The sequence below is a fragment of the Pteropus medius genome, unplaced genomic scaffold, assembly GCF_902729225.1.
Source record: "Pteropus medius unplaced genomic scaffold, Ma_sr-lr_union100, whole genome shotgun sequence".
NCBI classification, from domain to species: domain Eukaryota; kingdom Metazoa; phylum Chordata; class Mammalia; order Chiroptera; family Pteropodidae; genus Pteropus; species Pteropus medius.
This window is the reverse complement of record NW_024342645.1, coordinates 956,221-970,267: the sequence shown is the minus strand read 5'-3', so window position 1 is coordinate 970,267 and position 14,047 is coordinate 956,221. Positions and strand designations below refer to the sequence as shown.

Genomic DNA, 14,047 nt, shown 5'->3' with positions numbered 1-14,047 from the left:
CCCACCCCAGGTGATCTCACGCTTACTCGAAGCCCCCTACCCTGTTGAGGTCTTGTCCGGAGTCCCTCCCCACCCTCGTAACCCTGGCACCAGGTGGCTCTTGGCTTTCAATTACTGAGACCTATCAGGTGCAGGAAAGCACCTAGTAACCTTGACTAGTTCTCGGCATGTGAGGGAACGGGCAGCACGCTGGACTCTGCGGGTGTGACTCCTTTAAGGCCAAAACCCAGCAAGAAAGGCTAATCAGAAAGGGTCTGCCTCCCCCTACCACTGATCCCAAAGGGTTGGTAACCGGGGGTCCTTTGACCCTGTCTATGAAGGGCAAAGGAATTGCAGACAGGTGGAAAAGGGCAACTTCCCTTTTTTTTTCCAGCCCTCCCCAGTACTGCTAAGTGGGCACTGGATCCCTCAAATGAAGTAGCCACGGACTAATGCTGAGGCTAAAGACTGGGCACTGCCCACTTGGGGAAGGAAGAAGGGGCCAGAGCTTGACAGATCTTACGTAACAGGCACCAGCTCCCGTGTTGGCAGTGCGTGCACTGCCCGTGCCAGAGCCACACCAGGCTCCTTGGCTGCAGCCAGGACTCATGGCTGACCCTCATGGCACAGGTGAAGTAAGCAGGAAAGCCCTCTACTGGGGTCTTGCATGTGAAGACACAAACCTCAATCATCCTTTCTTATACGGCCCATATACCCAGATGTTTCCTCAGCATTAACCCAGAATGGGCTCTTCCTGAGCCCCCTGCTGCTGCACTGGAAGGTGAATGTTGTCTGTTTACTGACTGAAGATGGCATCTACTTTCTAGGACAGTGGGTCCTATTTAGTCAAAATTGGGTTTGCTGGTGGCTAATTTTAAGGAAGTTTCTGATCCAAATTTTCTCACCTCTTTGCACGTGAGTTCCAGCAAACCAGCCGGAGTCATTTCCTTCTCTCCTGGTGAGAGGCCGGCTGTGCAGGGTCTCTTCCAACTTCTCCAGTTCTAGCCTCTCCCTGTCAGCCCTGAGGTAGGATTGTTTTCGTGGTAAGAAAGGTCACTCCTGGGACATTTTGTTCCCTCTGAAATGGAAAGTGCTGACTTTCCCCAGAGCTCCTGATTTCCTATTCATGGCAGAAGAATATCTGGCTGGGCATAGAACAGCCCTGCTCTCCCCTCTGCTCCCACTCCCTGACTCCTGTTATCCAACCACCTTCTAGGCAGAGTGCTTAGAAATTGGTATGTGGTTTTGAGCTCAGGAAATTTTAGACAAAGGCATGGCACCCCTCAAGAAAACTGAGGGTCCTAGCACTGCCTTAAAGGAGCTTCCCCATCTCCCCACCGACCAGGCTGTTAGTAGGGTCAGATCCTCAAGAATAGTAACTGTGGATGATGACAGGTTCTTCCTGACCCTCACCCCGCTGGCTTAGAGTTGGTATCAACACCACAGAATGCCTCAGTAGAAAGATGCCTCCAGTTTCCCATTGCCCCACCCTCACTGGTGCTAAGTGAGTACTTTCTCAGCTTAGGGCCCACTTTGGTGGACACTGACACTGTCACCAGTGGTAGAATGCTTTGCTTCTACAGCCTATTTAGACAGATGTTGTCTGAGGCACAAGGGGTAAGAACTAATAAAGCGTTGCCAAAAATAGGTGTAAGAGTGGATATTCTGTTGTGGGCAGGTTTTAATGTTTAGCTCCAAATGTGCAAAGCAGAGACTTCTGCAGTGTTTTTGTTGGGCCCCAGGGGAGTCCTCTAGGTCTACCTGAAAATGCTGATAAGGTCTTTGTCCAGGGAATGTACTCTGTTGTGTCTCTCTTACTGGAACATTAGGGTTTAGACTGTCATAAAGGTAAGATTCAAATTTCATGTCTGGCCCTGGCAGAGCTCTTCAAGGATGCTTACACCCCACCTGCTGCCAACAGGCTTTTCTCTCTAGCTGCAGGTGGAAACTAGGTCTCTCTTCTAGGTATGTGTCCTTCTCTGCCTGTTAGTGTTAGACTTGATAACTGGCAAGGAAGGATCCTTTTACTTGTGGGGTCGGCATGGCAATTCCTGAGAAAAGCCCTCCAGCCTGCCTTTTCCCTCCCCACCCCCTTGAGCTGACAGCCTCATGGGCTTTGAGCTGCTGACAGCCTTAGAGGCTGTCAGCACACGGCATGAGTAATTTTAGCTGAGTTATTTCAGGCTCCTGTTCTGATCAGGATTGAGCTGGCCCCACGCATGCCCCAGCCAGTGTCGCTCCAGAGTTGCCTGTTCCCAGACCCCCTCCCTAAGAGAGGCGGGGGTGGCAGGCTCAGCTGCAGAAGGCTTCTTTAACCCTTTGAACCTGAAGGTTTTCTGACTCCTTGGAGGTGGGGCCAGGGATTAGCCATTGACCTGGACAGACCATGCTCAGAGTTCTCAACCTAGCACCTGTTCTTTCTCCAACCCCCTCACCAGCCTCCACAATAGGTACACGAGCAATAGTGGCACCTTCAGCCAGGTGCTTACCTCTGTTGGCCACAATCTGCTATCACAAGGATTCCCAGCCAGTGGCCAGTTGGGATGCTGAAACCTGAGCCAGGCAGGGAGGATTCTCTGGCTTTAATCAGCCCTCTGGAGCTGAGCTCAGCTGGAAAGAATTCCACCTGTCCCTGGCAGTTCATAATGGCTGGCTGACTTGAGTTTTTCCCAGCTAAAGATCTAAACTATTAAAATGTTTTGTCATTGAACTTTTTAAGACCTCCCTGAAGTGCTTATTATGAGCACTGCTTTACGTATTGGACATCTAGGGGTACAAATATAGGTTATTTGAGATAGTTCCTGGATTTGGGACCTGAAATTTCTTGTCGCCAGGAATCAAATATGTTCCCAAATATATGAATTCCTAGTCTCTAGTTCTAATCTCCATTCTCCAATATGGCAGAGAATGAAGAGTAATATAAAGATGGGGGAAAATACATAGTCAATAAAAGAAAGGAAAAACCCCAAGAATATTTTTGTTGAGTATTGAAAATGACAGGCATTCCTCAGTCCTCTTTCCTACAAGGTATGTAGACTAAAGTTGAAGAGTATAATATGTGTGGCCTGATGCTTATGGCTCCAGCTGGGATAGGATTGTATGTAAGAGCCAGGCACAGACCTAGCCTCTTTGCCTTCAGCCTCATATGCCCTGTGTTCTTTGCTTGCAGAATTCCAAGAGCGCCCAGGGTCTGGCTGGTCTTCGAAACCTTGGGAACACGGTGAGTTCTTCCCAGCCTACTTCTTTCCTGGGACCACCCCCTACTATCAAGACTGGGACAATCTAACCAGAGTCCCCTCCGGGCTCCATCTGACTCCCTACCCTTTAAGCCAGGTGGTATCTGCTCTTCCTGGCTGGTGTTTCACAGAATTGGTGGGCTCTGCCTCACCCCTGCCTCCAGCAGGAAGCACTGCTAGAGGGGAGTTGCCCTTTTAACTGTCAGCCTAGCTACTTTCCTGGATCTTTCTCCTCAAGGACATCCATCACTTCCCACGCTCTTCTGTCCAGCTCAGCCATGCTTTTATACATCTGTATAGTAAATAATCAGTTACATGACTTGTGCCATTGGTGGGAATTTGCCTCACTTCTACCTTTTTCACTTATAGGGAGAGAAACTTGAGGCTATGGGAGGATTCATTTCTGGGGTAGATGAATGTGAGGGCCTTTGGTACTAAGTAAGTAGAGACGCCAGATAGGGTCTCTCTTCCCCTGCTAATTATCTGGATCATCTCTTGCAGTGCTTTATGAACTCCATTCTGCAGTGCCTGAGCAATACCCGAGAGCTGAGAGATTATTGCCTGCAGAGGCTTTATATGCGAGATCTCAGCCACAGTAGCAATGCACACACAGCCCTCATGGAAGGTAAGGAACCCATCCGTGGACACAGTCCTGCTTCCCCTGTGGACACTTTTCCACTCTGCTGTTGCTGTACTAGTAGTTGTATTTTATATGTATCTGTCTTATTTTTCTTTCTTTGCCCAGTTTTTGTTGGGATTCTAGTTCTAGAGTTGCTTATAGAAAATGTCCTACCTCTATACCCTCTCCTTTTAATAGAGTTTGCAAAACTAATTCAGACCATGTGGACTTCATCTCCCAATGATGTGGTGAGCCCATCTGAGTTCAAGACCCAGATCCAGAGATATGCACCGCGCTTCGTTGGCTATAAGTAAGAGCCTTGCAGACATGTCCTCCCCAAGGTGGGTGCGGCAACAGCAGCTTCTTGGGATGAGAGGGATTGCTCACTCTTTTCTTTGGGTTCAGTCAGCAGGATGCTCAAGAGTTTCTTCGCTTTCTTCTGGATGGGCTCCACAACGAAGTGAACCGAGTAACAGTGAGGCCTAAGTCCAGCCCTGAGAACCTTGATCATCTTCCGTAAGTAAGAGGAGAAAGATGTAGGAAGTAAAACTTTATGAATTTGAGTTTTTTACCTACTTCTTTGGGGATAATAATTTGAGAACTTTTAATATTAAGTATTTATATTGATAGAACGTTAAACTTATTATTGTTTGAGCTTGATAGAACCTTAAGCTCATCATGGTTTAAGCTCTGACCCATTGTCTTCTCTCTGGTTCCTAGTGATGATGAGAAAGGGCGACAGATGTGGAGGAAATATCTAGAACGGGAAGACAGTCGGATTGGAGGTGAGTGCTTGAATGGGGGGAAATGCCTGCTTTTTCTGTAAAGTGCTTTTTCCTGAGCAGAGCATGAAAAGCTCTGAGAATCATCCTTCCAGGCAGCCCTCTTTCTACCCAGTGTCCAACAAGCAGGCAGGAGCAGTGAGAAAGGAGATGTGTAGAAAACCATGTGCTCAATTCCCTGCGTTTAAGCACTGCATGTCCATCTCTTCCCCAGATCTCTTTGTGGGGCAACTGAAGAGCTCCCTGACATGTACTGATTGTGGTTACTGTTCTACAGTCTTTGATCCCTTCTGGGACCTCTCGCTGCCCATTGCTAAGGTATGCACCCCTGTTGACCCACTTTTGAAACTCCACTTTTATCCTTTTGTGCCATTGACCTCTTTACTTTTTTCTCTCCCAGCGAGGTTATCCTGAGGTGACTTTAATGGACTGCATGAGGCTCTTCACCAAAGAGGATGTGCTTGATGGCGATGAAAAGCCTGTAAGTCACTCTTCCATATGGTTTCTAAGAGACCTCTCTAGGAAAACTCCGTCACCAGCAGATCCGGCCCAGTAGTTACAGTATTCATACAGTCCTCTCTAGTTCTGTTCATCATATCTTTCAGACATGCTGTCGCTGCCGAGCCAGAAAACGATGTATAAAGAAGTTCTCCATCCAGAGGTTCCCAAAGATCTTGGTGCTTCGTATCCTTAAGGTCCATCAAGGCAGGGACTTGACTTTAGAGAGAGAATGATGACAAGGGGCTGAGGTGAAGGCCGAGGTGAAGAGTAGGAGAAAAGGGGACTGGATAGCCTTTGTCTTCTTGTTTGCTCTTCTGCTGCCTGAGGGATGCTCGCCCTCTTAGGAGGCAGTCCTCCTTTACTTTGACTCTTTCTTGCACCTTGTCTGTCCTTGACACACAACAATACCAGATCTGAAGCGGTTCTCCGAATCCAGGATACGAACCAGCAAGCTCACAACATTTGTGAATTTCCCATTAAGAGACTTGGACTTAAGAGAATTTGCCTCAGAAAACACCAGTGAGTATTTTTCAGCAAGAAAGAAAGAAACAAGGCATGGTATCTAAGATACAGATGGGAGGCCAAGAGGTGAAGGGGAAGCTGCTAAAGAGTGAGTTTTGAAACTGGAAATAGAGGCAGGAGGGGAAAGAAGTGACTCAGGTGCTTGAAACTTTGTGTTTCCTCCTCAGACCATGCTGTTTACAACCTGTATGCTGTGTCCAATCACTCTGGAACCACTATGGGCGGCCATTATACGGCCTACTGTCGGAGTCCAGTGACAGGCGAATGGCACACTTTCAATGACTCCAGGTGAGATGAGGTTTCAGACAGGCCTGCTGGCTGTCAGACACCTGTACCTCACCCATCTGTATGGCTTCTACCTTGATTGGACAGAAAAAGTGAGCCAAAAAGCCGTGTAACCTTTATGAGTCTTATGCCCATTCAAAGAATCTCTAGAAGACAAGGTTGGCCTCGGGTGTATACTAGAGAGATTACAGGCAGGCCCTCACAGGCCTTCACACTCCCTCAGCCATGCAGCTCTATCCCAATGGCCCCCCGCACCAAGGCTCTGACTTTTCCCTGCTCTCTCCACAGTGTCACGCCCATGTCCTCCAGCCAAACTCGCACCAGCGACGCCTATTTGCTCTTCTACGAATTGGCCAGTCCACCCTCCCGCATGTAGCAATGAGGAGCTATATCCCTTTTTCCCTTCCCTGTGGTGGCCCCACACCCCAAGGTTTTTTTTTTTTTTTAAAAAAAAAAAAAAAAAACAACCTGACAAGAGAAAAATAAAGTAAACTAAAGCTGCCGAGCAGGAGTTGCTGCAGCCTGGTCAGGGTCTGAAGTGGGGAGCCAGGTGCTCCTGAGCTACACCTGTCATGCAAGATCAACAGGACATGGAGACCAGAGCCAGCACAGTGCCCCCTCAGCTTCTCTTGTTTGCATTTTTAAGCTTGTGGTTTTTTTCCTGAGTGTAATAAACAGCGGACTGTGGGGAGAGGATCTTCATCCACTTGCAGCGGGCTCCAGCCCCTGCTCCTCCTGAGAAGACAGCGCCCTCTGGAGCCTGCTGGGAGGATCTCTGCCTGGAAGCTCCTGCGCCTGAGCCTGGCGCCCCATCTTCACCTGGACCTTGTTCACTGGTCCAGAAGCAAGACAAACACTCATGAGCCAAGAGCCTTCTTAACGCTGCTAACTCCAGGGGGACAGACCAGGGGACATCTTTGAAAAAAGCTGTTTTTGGTTTTAAAAGCCCAACTTTTTTTTTTTAATTACCATAACTAAAGTTTTCAGACTGGAGATGCTCTCCTTCACACCTCTTCACCGCTGGGACATTGTGCTGGTCATTTTTTTTTTTAATTCTTCAAATGCAACTTTTCTAATGCTGGCCCTCAGTGGTGCTGGGTCGGTGTCGTCCAGGCCTCCAGCACAGCCACAGTAGACCTGGGATCTAACGAGTTCTTGGTTTTCGGTTTTTAGGGTTTTTTCAGTGTTTCAGATGGAATCTAGTTGCCTCTAAGAATTGTGCCTTATAGTATTTGGGGACCAGGGGTTAACTGCCCCTCTCTGAAATATCCCTCAGCCTCTTCCCTTTTCCCCAGTGCCATGTTCAAACTGGCTGTGGGAGATCGGGGTTGTGCCCTTAGCCCCTGGCTTGTTTGCATTGCAGTGAGATGAGAAGGAGAGTAGGTAAAAGGAGATTTCTTAGGATAGTGTATCAAGTTTTTCCTGACCACTTCCTCTAACCCACCCCTGGTCTGCTCCCCAGCTGTTTGAAGGCTAGCACAAGCCCCTCATTCCTAGAGCTTCTCTCACCTTTAATTTATTCCCTCAATATGTTTTTTTCCCCTGACTTTCCTTCCCCCACCCGCACCTTCTCAGAGCCTCCTAGACACAGGCCCTTTGGACCCAGTTTCTCAGGGATGCCCGTGCTACCCCTCAGCTCTCCTTGATACCAGTCTTCAGCCCTGGAAGCTGGAGCCTGAGTGTTTTTGAGACATTTTGCCTCATGGGCACAATTTGCCCTAAGTAGCTGAGCAAAATTCTGTGCTGTCCCAGGGAGTAAAGCTGTTCAGCACCAAGGCAAAGAGCTCTGTGCATGGAGCTCTTTGCACCCACACAGCTGGCCTGGCGTGTGCCCCTTGGAGCCTGGAGCTTTCCAGTGCTTCCAGGAGGAGGCATCAGAGAAAGATACCCCAAGTTTAACTCGCCTGACACCCTTCTCCAGGGAAGACTTATGAATCTGAGCCAAAGGGCTAGTGTACACTTGTTTACTGTGTAAGCAAGAGTGGAAGAACATCTAATGTACAGTGGAAACTTGTACAGAATAAATAATAGCTTTGAGAAATATGTTGGTAAGTGATGGAATCTTGATTTGGGAAGGCGTGAACCCAGGAAGAGCTCCTAGCATGTTAGTGGCCAGATATTTTACTGCTTCAACCAATTGTACATTTCAAGTTCTGGATAAAATTACCCACTTTATAATTTTTTTTTATAAAAACAAATAGTACACATTTTGAACAGTATATTCATCTGGATTCAGTGATAAACATTTTCAATATTTTAAATGCCACGTTTGTTTATTATTTTGAGCAAAACATTTAGGGGTGAGGTGTCATATCACCGTTTCTCAGCATGCATCTCAGCACGCTCTTAACCTCAATACAGTCCTCACACCGAAGAAAATTAGTATACCTATAGAAATTTCTTTAAATGAGCTGTCTGCTTTTTAACTGCTGGTATGGGCACTCTGGTGGTTCTCTGTTGACACACTTGGGTGCCTAAATAGACCTATGACAAGATAAAACAGGCCTCCAGCAGAGGCTGGATATAGAGTGGATGGATATACCTGGATGTGGAGTGATCAAAACTTGCTCCTTGGTAAATGAAAGATCTCAGCTTGCCCCGCTAACACCTAGAAACAGCTGCTTTTGCATTAAAAGGTTTTGTTCTCTAAAGCAGCAGTCTCCAACATTTTTGGCACCAGGGACCAGTGCTCCTATGAGAATCTAATGCCTGAGGTGGAGCTGAGGCGGTGATGTTAGCACTGGGGAGCAACTGCAAGTACAGACGAAGCTTTGCTTGCTTTCCTGCCACTCACCTCCTATGTGGCCAGGTTCCCAACAGGCCACGGACCAGTCAGTACCAGTCCATGGACCAGGGGTTGGGGACCCCTGCTCTAAAGTGCTCTTTTCAATATGTCAGGTTTAATCCCTTAAAGAGATTGCCTCTTTGGAACACTCAGGGACTTGTCTCCTTCAGTTTTATCTTTTAATTCTTAGTATCGTTCAGATTTTCAATTTCAATTCTTAGTACCCTTCAGATTTTCAATTTCTGCCTCTGATCTTAGAATGTGGGAAGCTGAAGTCTCCACCACTTGAGTCTACAGTGTTCTGTCAGGATTTTTCCTAACTGCCATCCCTGATGAACACTGAAAAATCAAGTCCTCTGTTCCATCTTTGCTGAGACATCAGCACCTGCTGTCAGACTCACCTAACAGGCTGAGACAGTAGTAGGGGCATTTTTTTCTGAGCATCTCCCAAAAGTGGAAAAGATGGATTAAAAACAAGTTACTCAAACTGGCATTTCTCCCTGGCTTGCCCTGGGAGTGGCCCAGCCCAGGATAAGATTTTAAATGCTGATTTCCTCCAAACCACAGGTGAGTAGGATCACCTCCAAAATGGAAACATTAGGCTTTTAGCAAAGTGGACAGGTGAGCCCTAAATCAATGTAAGTTGCTGTACCTCTCCTTTGACTAGTTTATAACTGGAGGTAGAAGCACCTGTATGTTTTTGCTGTCTTCCACTGGAGAAAAGACAGACTAGGTAACGTCAAGGTCAGGACTCAGCCCACTCCATTCTTGCCCTCCCTTCTGTACTTAACCTTTGCAGCTTTTTCATCCCCATGGCAACAGGTCCTAGTGCTCCACAGACCCCAAACACAATCTGTCCCCATGTTTCTTTATCCATCAGCTTTGCTTCCTAGCAACTAAGATTTCTTCCCCCATTCTTTGCTTGCATTCCAGCAGGCCTCCCTAGGGGAGGTACTCCCCTGCAACTGCTCTTTTGTAACCTTAAACAAGACCCTCCCTCTTTCTGGGTCTTAGTGCCTCTGTGAATTAAAGAGATTGGACTAATGGACCTAGAACATCTTAGCTCAAGTGTTACTCTAAGCAAATTTTTCTCTAAATACATCCCTCAAGTCCTAAGTTAAGAGACTTACCTCTAGTTCCCTGATTCCAGTTTATGAAATTACTATATAGATATAAAAATATATGTGAGTATATTTTTTAGGTGACCAGTACTCAGAAAATTCTTATTACGTTTTTTTCCATAAGACTTTAGTGTTCAGACCATAGAGGTCACCATGTGCTCACTCTCATGTTGCCAGTAAGGACATGAGCCCTAAAGAAGTCATGCTCAAGTCCACCCGCTCATCGGTGGTAGGGACAGAATAAAACCCACCCAGTTGACTCCTCATCCAGTTCTATTTCTATCTGAATACTCTGCCCTTTGGGTGAATAATTGACAGCATTTTGTAGGACTTCCTGCAGCAAATTTTCCAATCCTGTGTCTATTAGGAACTGAGCTGAACAGCAATGTAACGAGAACTCCCTGACCCTATATGTTCACACCCACCCAATAGCAAAACCAGCATGATCTATCACACAGCTGGACCCTAGTAGGTCTGGGCTGGCCCCTCTGAGGGTCCCCATCCTTCATCACTCCATGGGCAGAAACAAGCACCTGTACAGGAGGCAGGAAGTAAAAGAAAGAGACTGGCTTTTACAGTCCAGGCAAATTAATCTCTCTCAGCCTCAGTTTCCTCCTCTGTAATCTGATCATAACAATACCTTCTCAGAGTTGTGTCTTCACATAGTAGGTACTTAACAAATGTCCATTTCCCCTCACCACACCATTTCCAGTGCTACTATCAACACTCCATTAAAATTCTCTTAGTGGGTAATTCTTAGCAAATGTTTAGTTCTCCTAGTCTCTCAGGATACTTCTGCCTTCCTTTTCCCAAGCAACATATTTGACAAAGGTTTAGGAATGCAGTGTAAGCATAGCATTGCCCAAACCTACCAGAATTAGGTAGTGCTCCTGAATGGACATTTCAAATGCAAGGGGTGAGCTTTTCCGATTTCCTGATGTTTGGCATGAGCGGCCTCTTAGTGGTAGCAGTGTGTTGGCTGGGACTGAGCTGCAGTCTTCCATGCTCCTAGAGACTAGGAAAGACCCAGGAACCAGGGGGCAAGAGGCAAGGCTGGGGTGGCCATGAACAAGAAGAAGAAGAAAGAGTACCTTTGCAGATTTGGGGGCGGGGGCAGGAGGTGGGGGAGTCAGGTCCTAATGCATACCTCTAATGCCAGCCCTGGGTGCAAGGAAAGAAAGCATTCTAGCTCAGAGGACAAGCCTGGACAAGGATAGGGAGGATAGCTACAGCAGGTTCCAGGGACAAGAAAAAGGCTGGTGGGGTTGCAATAGGTTTGAGCTGGAGAACTAACAGGAGGGAAAGGTAGAGTCCTAGAATGTTCTAGCTAACCTCAAGCAAGCCTCGCCCTTCCTGGTGGCAGAAGGACCACAGAGAATAAAAGAGAGAGAACTGTGTACAGAGTTAGCATGGGGGACCTATAGGGATCCATGCTTACAGCACTAAAAGCAAGATCCCAGTGGCTCTTCCAGAAGGCTAGAGATTACTTGAGCAAGAACAGAAGTAACACTGTAACTTCCCCTTGCTTCTCACTTTTTACCCATAGCGATCAGCAGGAAAGTCTATGAAAACTCTATGGAGTAGCGAGGAAAGGGAGGGCTGGAGAGATCCTGTCCAAGCAAGCAGGGGGAAGCGGGGAAACCCCCATCAGAAAGAAGAGATAAGAAGGCCAAGGCCCAGGGGCCTGTGGGGAGAAAGAAATGAAGCTCAAGAGACAGCCAAGACAGAGGAAAGCAACCTAGGGCTGCATGGCTGCAGGCCTGGAAGCTCCTCTCATCTGGGCTCCAGCAAACACCTCCTGCTGGTGTCCTGCCCACAGGCCTCTGGCCCCTAACTATTCTACAAGGTTTACAGAAAGAACATGGAAAATGGAAAAGAAAGGAAGGTAAAAAAGACATGAAAATTGGAAACCAGGAATCCAACAGACCCAATTCTGACATCCAGCCCTGCTCCTTGCCAGCTGCATGACTTTGAGCCTCAATTACATTTGGAAAATGGGAACAAAAACACCTCCCTGACCTGGCTCCTCAGGGTTGTTATGAAGATCAAACAAGACCGTGAGCTAAGAGAACTGTATTCTCTCTCTTATTGTCCTTTTACCTATGCCTCTCTCCCACTCTGACCCAGTCCCACACAGGATGACTTATCTTCTTTTCCCCAAAACACTTTCATAAAGCAGGCAACTGCAAGGTGCCTATGCCAGCAGAACCACAGTGTAGTTGAGCATGACCATGGGCAACAGCAAAGCCAGAAAGAAGGTTCCTGCTCTCCTGGCCTCCCCTTGCCTCCTTTCTACAGTCTTTCCACAAACAGGGACTGTTTTAAGACCCAGTTCTGACCAAGCCAGTCCTTGCTTAAAACAGTTTACTACCCTTGTTAGGCCCTTGTTAGGCCCACAGTGCTAAACCTCTCCTCCTTTCTGGAATTCCCTACCCAACCCCCAAGTTCTGCCTATTAAAATATTTTTCAATCCTCAAACTTTAAACTAAATGCCCAGTTCTTCCAGGAAGTCCCTTTGCCTGCCCCCATCAGAAGTAGTCATTGCTGCTTCAGCTTACCCAGCATTTGATCTCTGTATCAAATGCTTACCCTTTTGATCTCTCACCCAATGAACTGTCTTCATGTTTGTCCCTTAAACCAGCAATTCTCAGGGAGCCCCTCTACACTCTTAAAGTGATTGAGAACTCCAAGGAACTTTTGTTTATATGGGTTATATCTATCAATATTTACCATATTAAAATTGGAACTAAAAGAAATTTAAATAGTTATTAATTTTAAATAACAAATTTCAAAATAACAGTAAACCCTTTACATACTAAGATAAATAACACTTTTACTTTTTTAAAAACTATGTTTTCCAAACCAAACAGAAATTAGTAAGAGGGTAGCATTTTTTTTTTTTTTGCATTTTTGCAAATCTCATTAATACTTGGCTTAATAGAAGACAGCTGCAAGACTCCAGAAAGCCATGCAGAGCCTTGAGCCATGAAGGACTGCTCAGATATTTCCTTGTGCATGCAATGTGTTTTGCTAGCACACAACATGAAGCCTCTGAAAAACTGCACTGTATACTCACGAATGAAAGTGAAAATAACATCAGTGTTATTACGGACATACTTTTGACTTCCCAAACCCTCTAATGCAGTCCACATCCAATTTCCAAGAAAAGGCTTATCCCCTAGACAAAAGCAGCCCAAGGCCCTGCAGGGGGTGAATAGAGTAGAACTTGGGGTGGGGGGATCTCCTGAGTGTGAGGCTGGCTGCTTTAGGATCACAGAATCTGTCTCTTTTGTTTCTTTACCCACTGGGTTCCCCACTTTGTTCCTCCTTTGCACCTCAGCTCCAGTACTTCCAGAACAGGGTGAAAGAGGGATATCTTGAAAAATGTGCACTTTGGATTTGCCTGGTCCTGCATTCAACTCTTGTCTCTGTGTGACCTTGGAGAAGTTACTTAACCTCTCGGAGGCTTAGTGCCATCATTTGAAAAATGGTTACGCTATCTCATAGAGTGACTAAAGGGGAGAACTGCATGTAAGACCTCTCGCTCAGGACCCAATACATAACAGACATCCTACAAATGGCAGCCAGAAATATGCTGCCTCTTCACCTCCTGCTCTGCCTGACTCTCAGCCTGAGCTTGGCTAACACAAAACAAATTAACCATCCCTTTCCTTTCTCCCTGGGGACAGCTAGGCCAGGCTGAGAATTTCCAAGAAAACTTCACTGATGGATAAAGAGGCATGAAGTAATCTTGTTTGCACAGTATAGGCTTCCTGTCCTGCAACAGCAGATGGCACCAACTGCCAGATTCCACAGCCAATCTGAGGGGCCCTTCCTGAGCGATACTGTCCAAGGCCTTGGGCACCTTCTCCTTCTCCTCTGTCCTTTCTCTTGCAGGCTGAAGGACTCTAGGAAGAGGCAGCTAACCCCTCAAGCTCCCCAGCTCACATTAGCACTGACATAAGCAGCCCATACACACCACATTCTTCCTATAATGGCTTATCTTCTATTGCTGGTCACACAGATGCTTTACCAAGGGCCTTACACAGTCCCAGGCTTCACTAATGCCCCAGTCACCCTTAGGGACTCATGGGCCTTGAAGCTGTCAAACCCTTACACTCAACTTCTAAGGCTCCCTCATGCCTGCAAAGCAGCCACATTGTCCTTCTTCCCTCCTAGTGCCCCTCAGGTGTTCACTCACCCCACCACCACCACCA

The 14,047-nt window shown here is 46.9% G+C and overlaps 1 protein-coding gene across 5 annotated transcripts in view; it reads left to right on the top strand.

Moving 5' to 3' along the window:
• The window catches only part of USP2 (ubiquitin specific peptidase 2), a 25,517-nt gene extending 17,550 nt beyond the window's left edge, over positions 1-7,967 (top strand). For 4 of the 5 annotated variants that reach the window (XM_039866654.1, XM_039866657.1, XM_039866655.1 and 1 more), the window contains 11 exons: positions 3,149-3,199; positions 3,717-3,840; positions 4,033-4,144; positions 4,240-4,350; positions 4,555-4,619; positions 4,831-4,934; positions 5,017-5,097; positions 5,222-5,300; positions 5,529-5,636; positions 5,807-5,927; positions 6,213-7,967. In XM_039866654.1, coding sequence (XP_039722588.1) covers positions 3,149-3,199; positions 3,717-3,840; positions 4,033-4,144; positions 4,240-4,350; positions 4,555-4,619; positions 4,831-4,934; positions 5,017-5,097; positions 5,222-5,300; positions 5,529-5,636; positions 5,807-5,927; positions 6,213-6,300 — 1,044 coding nt within the window. In that variant the 3' untranslated portion in view covers positions 6,301-7,967. The remainder of the gene's footprint in view (positions 1-3,148; positions 3,200-3,716; positions 3,841-4,032; positions 4,145-4,239; positions 4,351-4,554; positions 4,620-4,830; positions 4,935-5,016; positions 5,098-5,221; positions 5,301-5,528; positions 5,637-5,806; positions 5,928-6,212) is intronic. The other variant, XM_039866656.1, reaches the window with a different exon arrangement.
• The last annotated feature ends 6,080 nt before the right edge of the window (positions 7,968-14,047 follow it).